Source organism: Phalacrocorax carbo, chromosome 11, assembly GCF_963921805.1.
Source record: "Phalacrocorax carbo chromosome 11, bPhaCar2.1, whole genome shotgun sequence".
NCBI lineage: Eukaryota > Metazoa > Chordata > Aves > Suliformes > Phalacrocoracidae > Phalacrocorax > Phalacrocorax carbo.
Window position 1 is genome coordinate 20,967,758 of NC_087523.1, and position 13,670 is coordinate 20,981,427.

A 13,670-nucleotide genomic window follows, 5' to 3' on the forward strand; every position below is an offset into this window, starting at 1 on the left:
ATGTGTGAGATGCTTGTATTCTGCTCACAGTTTAGAATGCCCTCTTGAGCCTTCAAAATAAGGGTTTGAAGTTTATGTACTTCAAATGCACTTTTTCTGGGATAGGCCATTGGCTCTTCCTTTTCTGTGTGTTCGAATATTGACTCATCTCAAATAATAAAGAGAACGTAGCTCTGCAGTCAGCTGTCTAAGGTGTAAATCTATCTTTTCTGTCCTCAACTGAAACTGCAGAAATAGATATGAAAACACGGAAGAGAATGCTTAAGAAAGTTCGTGGAAAGGAAGTCTTCATGACTGTGACTTATAGCAGGGGTCAGCCAGTTCTTCCACCCCGGCTACAGCACAATGTTCCTTCGGGGCGCTCTCCTCCAGTTCACTGCTCGCAGGGTGGTGGAAACGTGGCACCTTACGAACCCTATCATCCTCAGAATCCTCCTCAGAGACATAACCGTGGATTTGGGATCTCAAGGTACAAAACCTTGAAAACCTGTCTGAGATCACTCATTTTCTAGTCATTCTTGCTGCAGACTAGTTAGGAGAGAGTTTGTGCTATTTAATAGGTAAAACTACAAATGAGTTCCATCTGAGAGGCACTTCCTGGTAATTGCACCTTTTACCCTTTAAACTTAGGGGATCTGCCCGATTTATAAACAGGCACAACATGGTTGGCCCTCAAATAGCATTCTACCCCAGTCCAGGAAAGAGATGCTATCAGAGCTATGACAGTTTCTCCTGCAGGTCCTGGTAAGTGAATATAAACCTCTTTACAAAAGATTGCTCTGAAAGAGCTGGGGAGGATGGTGGTATGTGGAGGGCTGAGTTGGCTGTTAATGGCATGGTATGAAACAATGGGTTTATTGTGCCTCTCCAAAAAGGACAAAGTTAAAATTGAGGAGCAAAACGAAGGTGAAGCTCCAGAGAGTGATGATTTTCAACCTCCTCTCTTGTTCTTAAAGCTCATACAGCCGTAGCCGCCGTCAGATGCAGTGTGTGAATAAGGAATGTCAGTATGGGTTTGTACCAGAGAGTGGGGAGGAGCCGCAAGGACCAGAAGAAACTATAACTTTCTATGAAATTGAAGGAGAGGATGACGCTGCTTTTTCTACTTTACCAGTAAGTTACCAACAAAAGGGGTATGTTAAAACCTCTGAGTTGAGGGTGGGGGGCAAGCTGTACAAATGCACAGCACTTCTTTACCTAAATATACAGCATCTTCCCCTACCGCCTTGGAATAAGCTTTAGCAGTGAATGTGTTTTTTGAGGAGGGAAGGCTAAAATGAGTCTAGATCCTGTAAAACCTGCTTAAAACCTCTCTCTTTCTAAAAGTTCTCCTTTTCTCGCACATTTCATACTAAAGAGAAAACAAGTGCTGCTGATATTTTCATAAAAGTAGGATCATGTTTCTCCTTTCTATTGCAGTCTGAAAACAAAACAAATCATCCCTTCCTACTGTGGATGTCTGTCTAGCTCTAAATATTGTGGGAGAAAGCTTTTCACTTGTTTGCTACACTGTAATTTATCATTTGTGTAACGAGATTCAGAAACTGTGTAGTGATAGCCTGGATTGTTCCTGTGAATTTATAGTTGTCATGTTTGTGGCTAGCGTGTTGTTCCTGAAACAGTTTCTTCTGCTACAGAAACAGGAGAAAATTCCAAATCTAGACTTCTCCTAAAACAGTCTGTCTGTCGGGTTGTAGGTGAAGTGGCACAGTGTATTCTTAACGTTTAAATTTTTTTCTTTTATTTGTGGTCTAAGCCCAGTACAATGCTGGGCACACTACAAAAAATCAATTGATATTTGGGTATTTGAATAGGAAAGCAGGTCTTTTTTAAAAAAAAACAAACAAAAACACCTGGTTAGGTTTGAATGTCTTTTTATACTGTGTTGAAGCAGTGAACTTAACAAATGCTAAACTGGTATTTAAATGAGAGGGAATCTGCTGAGGGCTGTTTCAGCAGCAGCCATTTTTTAATTTCTCCTCATGTGCTAGATCTGTAATCTTTGCTCTGATTTTCCTTCAAGAGTGTTAAGGAACAAGGACAGGTTATCCTGCTTTTTTTTCTGACATGAAATCAATATAGCTTACTAGCTTTTCATCCCCATTGCTAGACTGTATAGCTGCAGCTCCTAATGAATAGTTTTTCCATGTTTATTCGGTGACTTTGTTGTTGTCAATGCCAAAGCCTTTTCTCTGTCTCTTCCTTGTCTTGTTTAGTAAAGGAATTTAACATTTCCTGGGGAAAGATGCATCTCGCAGAAAACTCTGCCATCCTACTAGAGGCCTGGTGGGAGAATCTTCTGACTTACCACCTCTGCTTCAACCTTGGAAATCTTACAAGCCTTTCTGAGCACTTTATCGATCTCATAGTCACCATGTCTTCTGAGGAGAATTTTGAGTGTCACCTTAGCCATCACAAAAGAGTGAATCAACTTCTTTTACTTGAGCATATCAATTCTATATTTCTGCTTCAGAGAACTCTCTTTCAAATTGTGGTGCAGCTAAGGGGTGACTTCAATGCAAAGACAAAGGGCATGTGAAGTGTTAAAAGAGCCATGTGGGAAACCTTGATGGGTGCTGCTCTCTGGAAGAGTTAGGCTTGCATGTGTGGGTCAAGTCAGTGCAGACAGTGGTGTCTATGCCAGCAGCCACCCATTGGTTTCACTAATTGTGACTAAAGATAACCTTCTTCCATTAAGAGTATTTGGATGAACTGATCTGCTGTTGGTGTGGTGGGAATGCTCTAGGGTGAGGAACGCAGGAGCATGTTTTTGGGGTAGCAGTCTTGGCTGTTGTCTGGGGGCTGCTCCCTCCTTTTCAGCTTGCTTTGAGCTTGAGATAAAGCCAGCTGAGTTCTGGGAGGGAGCAACTTGACTGTATTGCACATGACAGTGGCAGGTCTTCAAAAATAAATTACCTTAAGTATGCTAGGCAGAACAAAAGGTAAAGGAAAGAAATGTGTCTGCAACTGTGTTGCTGCAATCAAAGTGGATAGGAACGGACACACAAATGGTAATTCTAGTAAGTTTTTGTTGCAACAAGCTTGGTCTGCCAGCCTGTTTCGTGTGCGTGTAGAGCATGGAAAGGCTTTAAACTATTTCTAAATGCACGCTTCTGACTTTGCTTTGTAGAGCCCAGGTAGCCCTGCTCCCATTGTCAATGGTCCAGCAGGATTTTGGGTACCAAGGAGAGGCCCAAACTCTGTTCCTCCTAACAAGCAGACCCTGAATTCCTCAGAGGAGGAAGAAGAAGCAAGTGAAAATGGTGAGTTCTTAAAGGCTGGTGGGCAAAGAGAAAAGACAGGTTTAGAAGATCTTCAGTGTGCTTTTGACTGGCCAAACAGGTTCCTAAATAAAAAACCTGTTCATTGTGAGCTTTGAACGTGTGTGAGAGCACGATATTCTTTGTTGTCTGATAGAAATGTGTCACTTGTTTAAGCTTGTGATTGCGTAGGTCCATAGCAAGCCAAGTTGCCGCCTAAGAGTGCGTGGTGTAGATCTGGTAATGGCAACCTTCATACTTGGTGGAATAGCAAAATGAGCATATCTTGAGTGTTTCTTTACCTTTTCTGCAAAAACAAGATGATATAGAGCTCATTAATGAATGCTCTGAAAGGTAATTGTGGTAACTTCAGCTTTAAGCTTTTTTTACTCCACACCCCCCCGAATCAAAGCTTCCTGTGTTCTCACTTGTAGGGAAATATCATGAAGAATATATCTATGCACCTCCAGGTAAGTAAAACTTTAGTCTTTACTGATAGAACACTCAGCGAATGTAATGCACTTGTTATGACCTTCTTATAAGTTTCTGAAGGATTAGATTTTATGCTACTTTTTTTTCAATTAATAATTAGTTTTGCCTATGCCCTCCAGATCCTGACTGTGAAACTGCAACAGTATTTAATTCAGCAGAACCTACAGGAAACTTGGTAAGGTTTAGTCAGTGTCTGTTCAGATAAGGAATCCTTGAAGTGTGTGCCATTCTTCATAGAACATGTCCTTGGATGGAGGCTGAACATAGTAGGTCAGAGACTTCTTTTAGAAGAAAGGCATCATGGTTTCATTTATATATTCACCCCCCTTTTTCTCCTTAAATTGTGAGGTTTTTGCCTGAGTATAGTCTGAATTGTACTAGATTACATTAATGATCTTAATCCTCCTCTTCTGCAAAGAGAAAGTGTCTATTTGAGTGCTGTTCACTTTTCTTCTTTTTCTGCTCCAGACAGCACTTGCTTCTGTCATGCTACCCTTCAAGTCCTATTCCAGTTAGTCTTATTCCTCCACCGTGGGACTGGAGAGGTCTCACCTCTGATAGAACTGACTTTGGAATATTTATTTTTTTTTAATCTGGAACTAAATCTTTAGTCACCTGCTGGTCTCCAGTGGATGTGAAAGCCAGTCCTGTGCATGTCAGAATAAAACTGCTTTCACTCAAGTTACAGAAGATCCTCTCTGTGTGTGTAGAGTCCATAAACAAATTTTTAAAAATGTAGGGATGTGGTGTGTGTGCCTTGTGACTTCTTTGCCTCTTCAATGGACCATGCTTTGCTTTGGAATCCCTTCAGGAAGAAGGGCCAGTCTCTGTGTCACCTCAGGATGGAGTGGCTTCCTACAGCTATCCTCAGAAGGTAGTACCTAGTACTTCATTGTGGTAACCATGTGGAGAGGTGACTGCTCTGCTTGGTTAGCATCAGTTTGTGGGGTCCCTCTAGCTGCCTCTTATAGTATCTTGTAGCGAAGAATACAATTCCCTATAAGCAAATGATTCCCTATACAGTTCCATATAAGCAAAACGGAAGGGTGAGCAGATGCCTTGCAGGTGTCTGCAACTCTAAACTGGTATTTTTAAGCCAATTTTTAGAGAACTTGGAGAGTTAGCTCCCTTTACAGCTAGGACTTCCAGAATGCATTTATGTGAAGTGAGAATTCTTGCACTATGTGATATTTCCGTAGTCTTTGTCAAATCCAGTTGTAGAGGCGGTCTGCTGAATGTTCTGACTCTTTTCCAGGTGTTGGTGAACTCTGCGGCAATCTCAACTTCAACAGGTGCTGCTCCACCTACAGGCTTCTCAAATTCCGCTGCCTGCACTCCAGCCAGTGTCACAACAGCAGTTCCCCCACAAACAGCAGTTCAGCCAGTCATAGTATCTCCCCTTTCTATAGGGAGGCCAGGTAGAGTGTACGTACTACGGCTATGGGCTTGGATGGCTAAGTTTTCAATTACCTCTTCCCCTCCCACTTTTTTTTTCTACCTATCCAAGACAAACGTTTAAAAGGCTTTAAAAAAAAACCATGTAATTTGCTTTGGCTTAAAATGACTTAATAGTAGTTGTAACTTCGCTGCTGACTTCTTGCTTTCATGTTTTGAAGGGGACAATTGCCCCTGAATCTGCATAGAACTGGAGGTCTCTGCTTTGGGTTCCCCCCTTGCCACCTTCAGCCATCAATGCCAAGTGTTTTGCTAGAAAGTTCTTTTCAGAAGGCAGAGGTTCGTGGCAGCTCCCTTCTCCCCTTATTTCCTACAGCTAATCTTCCCCTCGTTGTGATATTGGTTCTGAGGCTTTACTATCCCTTCCAAACGAGTCATTGGCTGTGATGGTCCAGGATCCACACAAGCATCTGATGCATTTTTGTGGCCCTTAGTGAGCTCCTGTGCTTAGTTATTTCTGTGCAAGGAGATCAAATTTGTGATCTGTCACGTGGTGCACTTACCATCTGAAATGCTGTATTTGCTTTGTTCTTGTGAAATGTCTGTTAAGAAAAAAAATTGCTTTTTTCCCTTCTCGTAAAGAGGCCTTTTCATGTCTTCTGTAACTCTTCATTTAGCATCCAAAAAACCCTCCACCTTTGATTCTGCTCAATTCTGTCTCCCTTCTCTATTTTTCTTCTTCGTTCATTTTTTTCCACTCTGCAGAAGAGTTGAGTCAGCACAGTTCTCTAAGCTGTCTACTCACTGATGCCATTGCAAATAACATGCTGGTGTGTTAGAGGTGTGGGCCACCTAATGAATATTTAACAGTAGCCTGTACGAAATAGATTTGGCCTGACATGTCTTGAACCTTCCCCCGTTTTTGTGGGCTTACTGTCACACTTCTGATGACTTAAAGTGATTAGTCTGTTCCCTGTTGTTCTAGGACAGACAGTTACGTAAGGAAAGTCTGGCCTGCCTTCTACTATGGAGAAATGATTGAAAAAGACATTTATTCTTCACTGGAATATGAAGCTTGCAGATAGACAGACGGTTAAGGCTTGTGAGATTGGAGCCTTCCCATCTGGTTTTAAAATTTCTTCTGGACTTCTTCTAAAGTGATTACTAAAGAGATTTTGGTTAAAGCTTGTACTTAGGGGCACTGAGATGACAAAGAAGTGCATGCTTAATTGTGTAACTTGGCATCTTGCTCATTTGACGTGCTGTTGCAAATTTGACTTGACTTTTGTTTCCTTTTAATTGTAGCACTTTCTTCGGTGCCATTCCCAATTTATTCAGCTCCTCTTCCTCCAGTCAGTGAGGTGGGAGAAGCTGGTGCCATTCTTCCACCTTACTCTTGTGATCCCAGTGGCAGTGACCTGCCTCGAGGTAATGATGGTATTCTGTGCTTTTACTACTGCTGCTCTTCGGCACGCTTCTGAGTTGTGTTCTCCATGGAAACAGAACACCTATAGTGAGAAGAAAAGGCTCTTCGCAGCTCGTAGGGAGTGAGAAATAATATGGATGCTTATGCTAACGACATTTTAATTTCTAGTTCTGAATAGCAAGTTCATATTTTACTCAAATATGTGATTGCTGCAGGTTTCAACAGCAACCTAAAGAAATGAGTACTGAGGGAGAGAGTGCTTGGCCTATATCATACTGGTTCTTGGTGGAGTAACCATTTTTCTGATAATTGATGTAAAAAAAAAAATAATCTGTATTTTTTATGAAGTCGTGCTGTTGCATAGTTCAGTGGGATATTGTGTTGTTTTTCCGTGTGGCTCCAAGATGTCATTTTGTGGTATCATAAACCGGGGATAAAGCACAGGATCATTTTGTTCCTTGGGCATATAGCCTTTTCATATACTGTCATCAGTTATGACAGTGTTTAAGGTACATTTCAGCTATTAATCAGCACCTGTGCTAAGACCAATGTAGAACCTACCAGCAGAGCAGCTCAGAAACCGCTTTCAGCTTTATCAGCTGAATGTGGACTTTGTTTTGAAAGTGGTGATCTTTAGTCAACTTGCTCCTACAATTTAAGAATATCGGCATCAGCCAGCCAAGCTTGGTAAGCAGTGCAACGGGCACGTACGTATTTTTGTTGTTGTTAATTTATCCCCTTATTCTGTCAGGCTTATGGCTCACAAGGCATAAACAGAGTCTGTAATTCGCAGAGCTTTGTTTAATAACCCAAAGATCAAGCTGTCTGCTGTCCTTCTTGCAAGCTAAGTGCCTCTCGGCTACAGAATAGCAGTACTGCTTGCCATTATGCTATGTAACTTGTTTTTCTTTCGGTGGGGAATGTTGTGAGGCCCAAGCGTGCCACCATTTCATCACTGCACACTTGTCGAGAGGCAGATAAAACTTTGTGGTGCAGTGCCTTATCATAGCTGATAAGGATTGTTGGTTGTGTGTAGCTTTGGACAGCTGCAGAAAATGCTCTACCCTGGGCGTGTCCCTTTGCTCGGTCTTTTGATGGTGCGTTGGCTCAGACTGCACTAAGGGCTAAAAACTTGAATGGCTGTTAAAAAAAAAAAAGACAAGACCTTGGTTATTCAGCCTGCTTGTTCATCTGACGGCCAATTCAGCTTGCCCTAATGTGCTCAGACTGGAGCAGAAATGCTCTGAATAGGAGTTGAAGTTTAGTTATGGTTAACCTGCGTTGCCACTGCATCACGTACAACAACTTCAGCTATTTGCCTTCTCTGGCAGGGAGCATGGGGGGAAGCTATTTTTGGCAATAGTGAGGCCGAGCTAGAGGTAAGCTGTAGCCTCCTCGGAAGAGCAGCAGTGCAAAATGGGCTGGCTGGTTATGTTTTTGTTGGTAAGTAGTGAGTATGTCTCTGCATGTTTGCTGAAGTACATAGGCTTTTTAAATATCCCCCTGTACACTGGATATGTTGAAAGTCTGTGCATTGTACTGGCTTATTCTAATAGTTGTCTATAGATACAGCAGATGACATGATTTTATCAGACTTAGAAGCTTCAGTTCAAGTGTATGAATCTCCCGTGTTCTCTGGAGTAGAGAGTAGCTTTTCATTCAGGGGTGAGTGAGGGAAAGAACTGGCTTGTGTCTGTGTAGGGTCTGTGAAATCTAAGTGTTTGTTTTTGCACTGTTTTGAAAAGTGTAGTTTCACTATAAGCGTCTGACTTCGATTCCTTCCCCACCTCCCCCACCAGAAAAAAACATCTCCTCGTAAGTGACTGTATTTCAGGTATATGGCAGTTGTAGCTCTTTTCGCATCAGACTGTAATGCTTTTGCCTTTTATTCCAAAAACCTGTTATTTGAAGATGGTGCATAAAATATTTTAGCAATGCAAATTGTTTTCATGCTTGATTCAATGTCTTGCCATCTAAAGTGGCTCTGTTGTCCCTGTGTGGGACTCTCCTCAACGTGTTAATCCTAGAGGGCTCATTTCAGATAAGATAGAGCTACTCTTGTAGCTACCTGAAATGCAGATATCATCTGGTAGGTTGCAGAACAACTTTGGGCTGAAATGCTATGGATTCTTTCAGCTGCATTTACCGTGTAACATGCTTGTCTTGTCTGAAGTTGATCTGGAAAAAGGCAGGTTCCAAAACACAATGGCATGGCTGCTCAAAGGCCTGCTGCTTTCCCAGGTACTGCTGATGTGCTTGCAGTGACTCTGCTTTCTTGGAGGTGCTCTCAGTTCCTGGTTTCGTTAATCTTGAATATTCCTGTTTTCCACTTCCCTGCTGCAGTAGTATCACTCTAGATGATACTGTGCGCACATCAGAGTTAATGGTTTTCAGCTTTAGTTGAATGCCCTTAACTGAGGCTTTCAGCACTTGGGAGAATTGGGTGTTAAGTGTACTGACAAGAATCTGGAGTGGATGTGGATTAATAACCTCTTCAGACCCTGCCTGTAGCTCTTCAGCTGAGTCACTCTACATAATATTGCCCATGTCCTTCTTGGCATAGACTCCAGAAATTTTTTTAAGGATTTAACTACCAACCTTAGATCAGGAATTTCATGTAGCATTTATGGTGTCAGTCTGCTGTAGTACAGTGTATGTGGCCTTTAAGAGATCCAGCAGCTTTGGAGTAGTGCAGGATAAAGCATGTAGGGGTACTTGACCTAGAGTTCTGTGCACTTTGCTAAAGATACCTGCAGGCCTGGTATAGATTGGGAGTGTGACTTGTCAAGAGACTAAGTCCTGGACTTGGGAGGAAAACCTGCCATACGCCTTAGTATTACTCGGTACATCTGCATTTGTTGCCATTTTCATCTCTGGGATCTTTTTTTTAACGGAGCTTAGGCCTTACGCCATATGTTTACTAACATTGTGGCCTTAGGTGTCCTACCCTTGCCTGATCCCTTGTATTTGAAGGAGCTGTTGATAAAAGACCACTTGGTATTACTGTGTTCCAGAGACTGCAGGAGTAGTCAGGATTGACCAGAGCTTCCCATCAGCACAGTAAAAACTTCATGGTAATTTTTGTCCCAATGCATTGTAAGATGGGATTTTTATTGATAGTCAACATGGTCTTTCATGTCAGGTTGGTTAACTTTTTTTGGCTTAGCTATTGCTTTGTAAGGTAGGCATGTTTTGCTGAAGATTGACTTGATTTCTAGACATCTGAAAGAGGAATATAAACAAAAACCGGTCTCCTACTGTACTGGCTTCTGTTCCAGCATTCCAGACGTCAGTATTTCCAGTATCAGTTTGTCACTTCAGTCTCCCAGCTCTTCCTTTGTACTGTTATCGCTGCTATGAAGCAGCTGTTTCATTCAGTTTTTATGCTTGTTTTGCATAGATTTGCATAAACAACTGAAGAACAAAATCAGATTTCGAAAAAAAAAAAACCCACAAACTTGTTCCAAATGTAGATGCAGTTTCAGCTAGATAGTAAAAAGTTGGCATTTATGGGATCCTATGGGTTATTTTTAATATTTTACTGACTGTGGTCAATGTCACAGCCAAATCACCAGCACTTCAGAAGTAAGCTTACAGCTGTTAGATGTGAGGAAGGATCTGCGTGCGCTTCCTAAAATAGCTGTGTGGATTGTTGTCCTGATCAAATATGCTGAACAGTAGAAGAGCTGAGAATTGGCAGCAGCAACAGAGGAACAAATCCTTGTGCGTTTCAAGGCTGGGGGTGGTGTTTCTGACGCTGTGCCTGTCTGCAGCAAAATATGAAACGCAGTGCTGTAGAAGAGCAGGGCTGGGAAAGTGTGCGTGTGCGGCAGCAGGGCAGACGGGAGCAATGTGGAGCCAAGGCCGTGGTCTAGGGGGAAGCAGGTAGGTGGTAAGAAGGTGGTAGCTCTGGAGGTGTTGCTAGGTTGAAGCCCTTGTGGCTCACTGCTTTTGAGTTGTCTCTGTTCTCCCTTTCAGCTCCCAGCAGTGCTGAAGCAAACTCTGTGTGTGTGCACACACGCATCTGCAAACCTATTGCTGTGGAATAGGTGACTTGCTCTTCCTGAGCCTTTCAACAATGTTTTTTCATGCACAGTTCTAGAACTGCATCATAGAATTAAAACATGCGTGCTCTTCTTTTTCCTCCTTTCAGCGTCAAGTTTAAACCTTTAAAAAACTGTTTCACTGCTTTTGGACAGTTGGAACTGCGTTTCCAAGTTGAAAACCCTGTTGTTCTTGGAGAGTGCTTTCAAAGTCTCTCCACGCATCTAGGTTTGCTTCTCAGCATATCATAGAATGCCCTGAGCTGGATGGGACGCACAAGAATCATAGAGTCCAACTCCTGTCCCTGCACAGGACACCCCAAATTCACACCGTGTCTCTGAGAGCCTTGTCCAAGCGCTTCTGGAATATCGCCAGGCTGGTGCCGTGATGCCTCCCTGGGGAGCCTGTTCCAGGGCTCCACCACCCTCTGGGGGGAAGAACCTTTTCCTAATGCCCAGCCTAACCCTCCCCTGGCACATCTCCCTGCCATTCCCTCGGGTCCTGGCATTGGTCACCAGAGAGAAGAGATCAGTGCCTGCCCCTCCTCCTCCCATCTTGAGGAAGCTGTAGACTGCTTCCCCAGGTATTTGCCTGGGGGCAAATTATTCAGTACATGGAAGACAGAAGTAAAAGACTACTTGTAAGAAAGCAGGGAGCTAAGTACCCTTCGAAGGAAGGAACATATTCCTTTTTCCCTCCTCCCCTCCACTTTCTGACTTGATACAAGAATTTGGGGGACCCCCAAAACTGGGTCAAAAGGTCTTAGGATTGCTGCATATGTCGTCCCCATTGACATGCCGCTGTGGTCGTTACTCAACAAAGCTCTGAAGATGGCGATAGTGGCAGAGCCAGACTTAACGCTGGGCAGAAGCAGCATGAAGCTGGAGTCTCTATGGAGTTGGACCATTGTCTTCCATGCCGGCCCGGTGCGGGCGTTTGCAAGGTGTATGCAGAGGGTGTATATAATGTGTGTGCACTGGGGTGAATTGTCCCTGGTGTATGAGAAGGCCGCTTCTGCCTGTCTGTGTGTTTCCACACCCTTTCTCATTTCTGTGGTGAGGGAGTGCCTTTAGTGGTCAGCTTAATTTAGGGGCTCATAATCAAATTCTTATTTGATAAAATACTTTTTCCTCTAAAACCCCAGCCTAAACAGGAAGCCAGAATTGCTTAAGTCCTAGTTGCCTAGACAGCGGAGATGTGTAACAACGCTGACAATTCTCACTTGAGTAATCAAGATGAATAAACCAAAATTAAAGCTAATGTAATTGTTGAAGTTTGATAGTAAGTTGGTCAGACAAATGCTCTACTATTGCACAAATATCTAAGTGGATTAATTTAAAAAGATAAACTAATTTTAAGAACTATTTATATTCAAGATCTATTCTTTGCTCTCAAAACTTAAAGAAAAAGTGCTAAAATGCTCTTATCCCTTAAGCATAACTTAAAATGCTCTTATGTGTGTAAATTTCTTTTGCTACTCGGTTTATACTCTCCTGCTCTTTAATGTCATATCCTTTAATTTCAGATACAAAGGTCTTGCGGTATTATTTTAATCTGGGATTGCAAGTAAGTGCTTTTAAAATGAGTTGCCTGTAAAAACCGCTGTTTTTCTTGACAAATGTACCGATGTATTTAAGACTTCCAAGTGTGCTAAATGTGCATCCTGTGCACTTAACTATTAATACATAGAGGCTTGCTTGGTGGAGATTAAATATAGCTCAGGAAGTTCTAACTCAAAATGTGAAGCACACTAGTATGTCTGTTTAGCTGTTTTACTTTGGGTTGTGGTGGTGGTGTTTTTGTTTTTGTTTTTTGCAGAGGATGGTGGATAAATATTGTTCTTTCCATGAAGATAAGGGGAAGAACCTGAGCCATTCTTAAGAAAATTTGTGTACTTAGACAAGACATCAAAGACCATTTAGAGATGTGTGGTTTGAGTCTTCTAGGACTTGTACAGCTCTGTTCAGACTGGTTAGCACCATTTCTCTGTGTTCTGGGAACTCTTGCTCTCCTGAAGAGTTGTCTCTGCACCAGCAGTCATATGCAGTGTCAGTGCTGCTGCTCAGGGAAGGAAAAGTAGTAAGGTCAGCTGCTTCAGCTGAAGAAATAGGAAAAAATCTCTTTGACTATGACAAAGTCGATAGGTGGGAATCTCCTTTCTCTGTAAAGATTTCTGACCCAACAGCAATGTGGAACTGAGGTGGCTGTTGCTGCAGGTATTACAGTATCTTTTCTGGTAGGCTGTATTGGGTGTTTTTGGTGTGTGCAGTATCGTAAGGGGCTAGGAAGGAAAAAACGCACTTCTCCCTAACTTTAGATCTGAAACTAATAGTGATTTGGAGTAGGGATGGGGAGAGCATGTGGTTGTATGCATGACCTTGTTTTTTTTTTTTTCTTTTCTCAAAGTACTGTCATCAGAGCTATTGGCCTTCCATGGTATATGTACAGCCAGTGCTGCCACCATCACCTGTGGAAGTTTATCCAGCATACGCTGAGCCAGTTCCTGCCCTAGATCAGTCAGTACCTCAGCTCTACACTGATGCTGGGCGAACTGAAGTCCATCAGGTTCCCTTGGAAGCACCTGCAAATGGTTAGTATTTGAGTATAGGTCCACATACACCACCAAGGAGAAGTGAGGGAATAGGTTATGAGAGCATGACTGCTTCAGAGGAGCTGCTTCCCTGCAGCTTTGCTATCCTGTAGGAAGTTTGAGGGTGGGAAGAATACAGAGTGAGCCTTGTAAGGGGTTATCACAAGTTCCTCTGCCACTTGTACTACCTAAAGTATGTCAGAGTCACTGGTGAAGCCACCAATGTGTCAAGGGCTTTGTAAAGCCATGAAAAGGGAGCAGTAATCCTTTCTAGGCCTGTCCTATCTATGCTAATTTTAACTGAAGAAAACTTTTTCTAAAACTGTGAAGGAATCTCTTTGCTTACTGATAAGCAAATAGTCATGGTATCAAAACAGAATGCCTGTATTTAAAGTAAAGGAGACGGTTGGGTTTTGGCAAGCACTGAGCAGAAGTACTTCAACTCCACGGGAATTTTTAAAAG

At 42.5% G+C, this 13,670-nt stretch overlaps 1 protein-coding gene across 1 annotated transcript in view; it reads left to right on the top strand.

Annotated features, from left to right (window-relative positions):
• Positions 1 to 13,670, top strand: part of ALG13 (ALG13 UDP-N-acetylglucosaminyltransferase subunit) — a 30,978-nt gene that overhangs the window by 15,645 nt on the left and 1,663 nt on the right. Inside the window, exons 17-28 of the mRNA XM_064463583.1 lie at positions 232 to 469; positions 631 to 744; positions 957 to 1,241; positions 2,185 to 2,422; positions 3,131 to 3,263; positions 3,695 to 3,730; positions 3,872 to 3,927; positions 4,564 to 4,626; positions 5,008 to 5,170; positions 6,453 to 6,575; positions 12,143 to 12,183; positions 13,024 to 13,207. Of these exons, the coding sequence (XP_064319653.1) occupies positions 232 to 469; positions 631 to 744; positions 957 to 1,241; positions 2,185 to 2,422; positions 3,131 to 3,263; positions 3,695 to 3,730; positions 3,872 to 3,927; positions 4,564 to 4,626; positions 5,008 to 5,170; positions 6,453 to 6,575; positions 12,143 to 12,183; positions 13,024 to 13,207 (1,674 nt within the window). The remainder of the gene's footprint in view (positions 1 to 231; positions 470 to 630; positions 745 to 956; positions 1,242 to 2,184; positions 2,423 to 3,130; positions 3,264 to 3,694; positions 3,731 to 3,871; positions 3,928 to 4,563; positions 4,627 to 5,007; positions 5,171 to 6,452; positions 6,576 to 12,142; positions 12,184 to 13,023; positions 13,208 to 13,670) is intronic.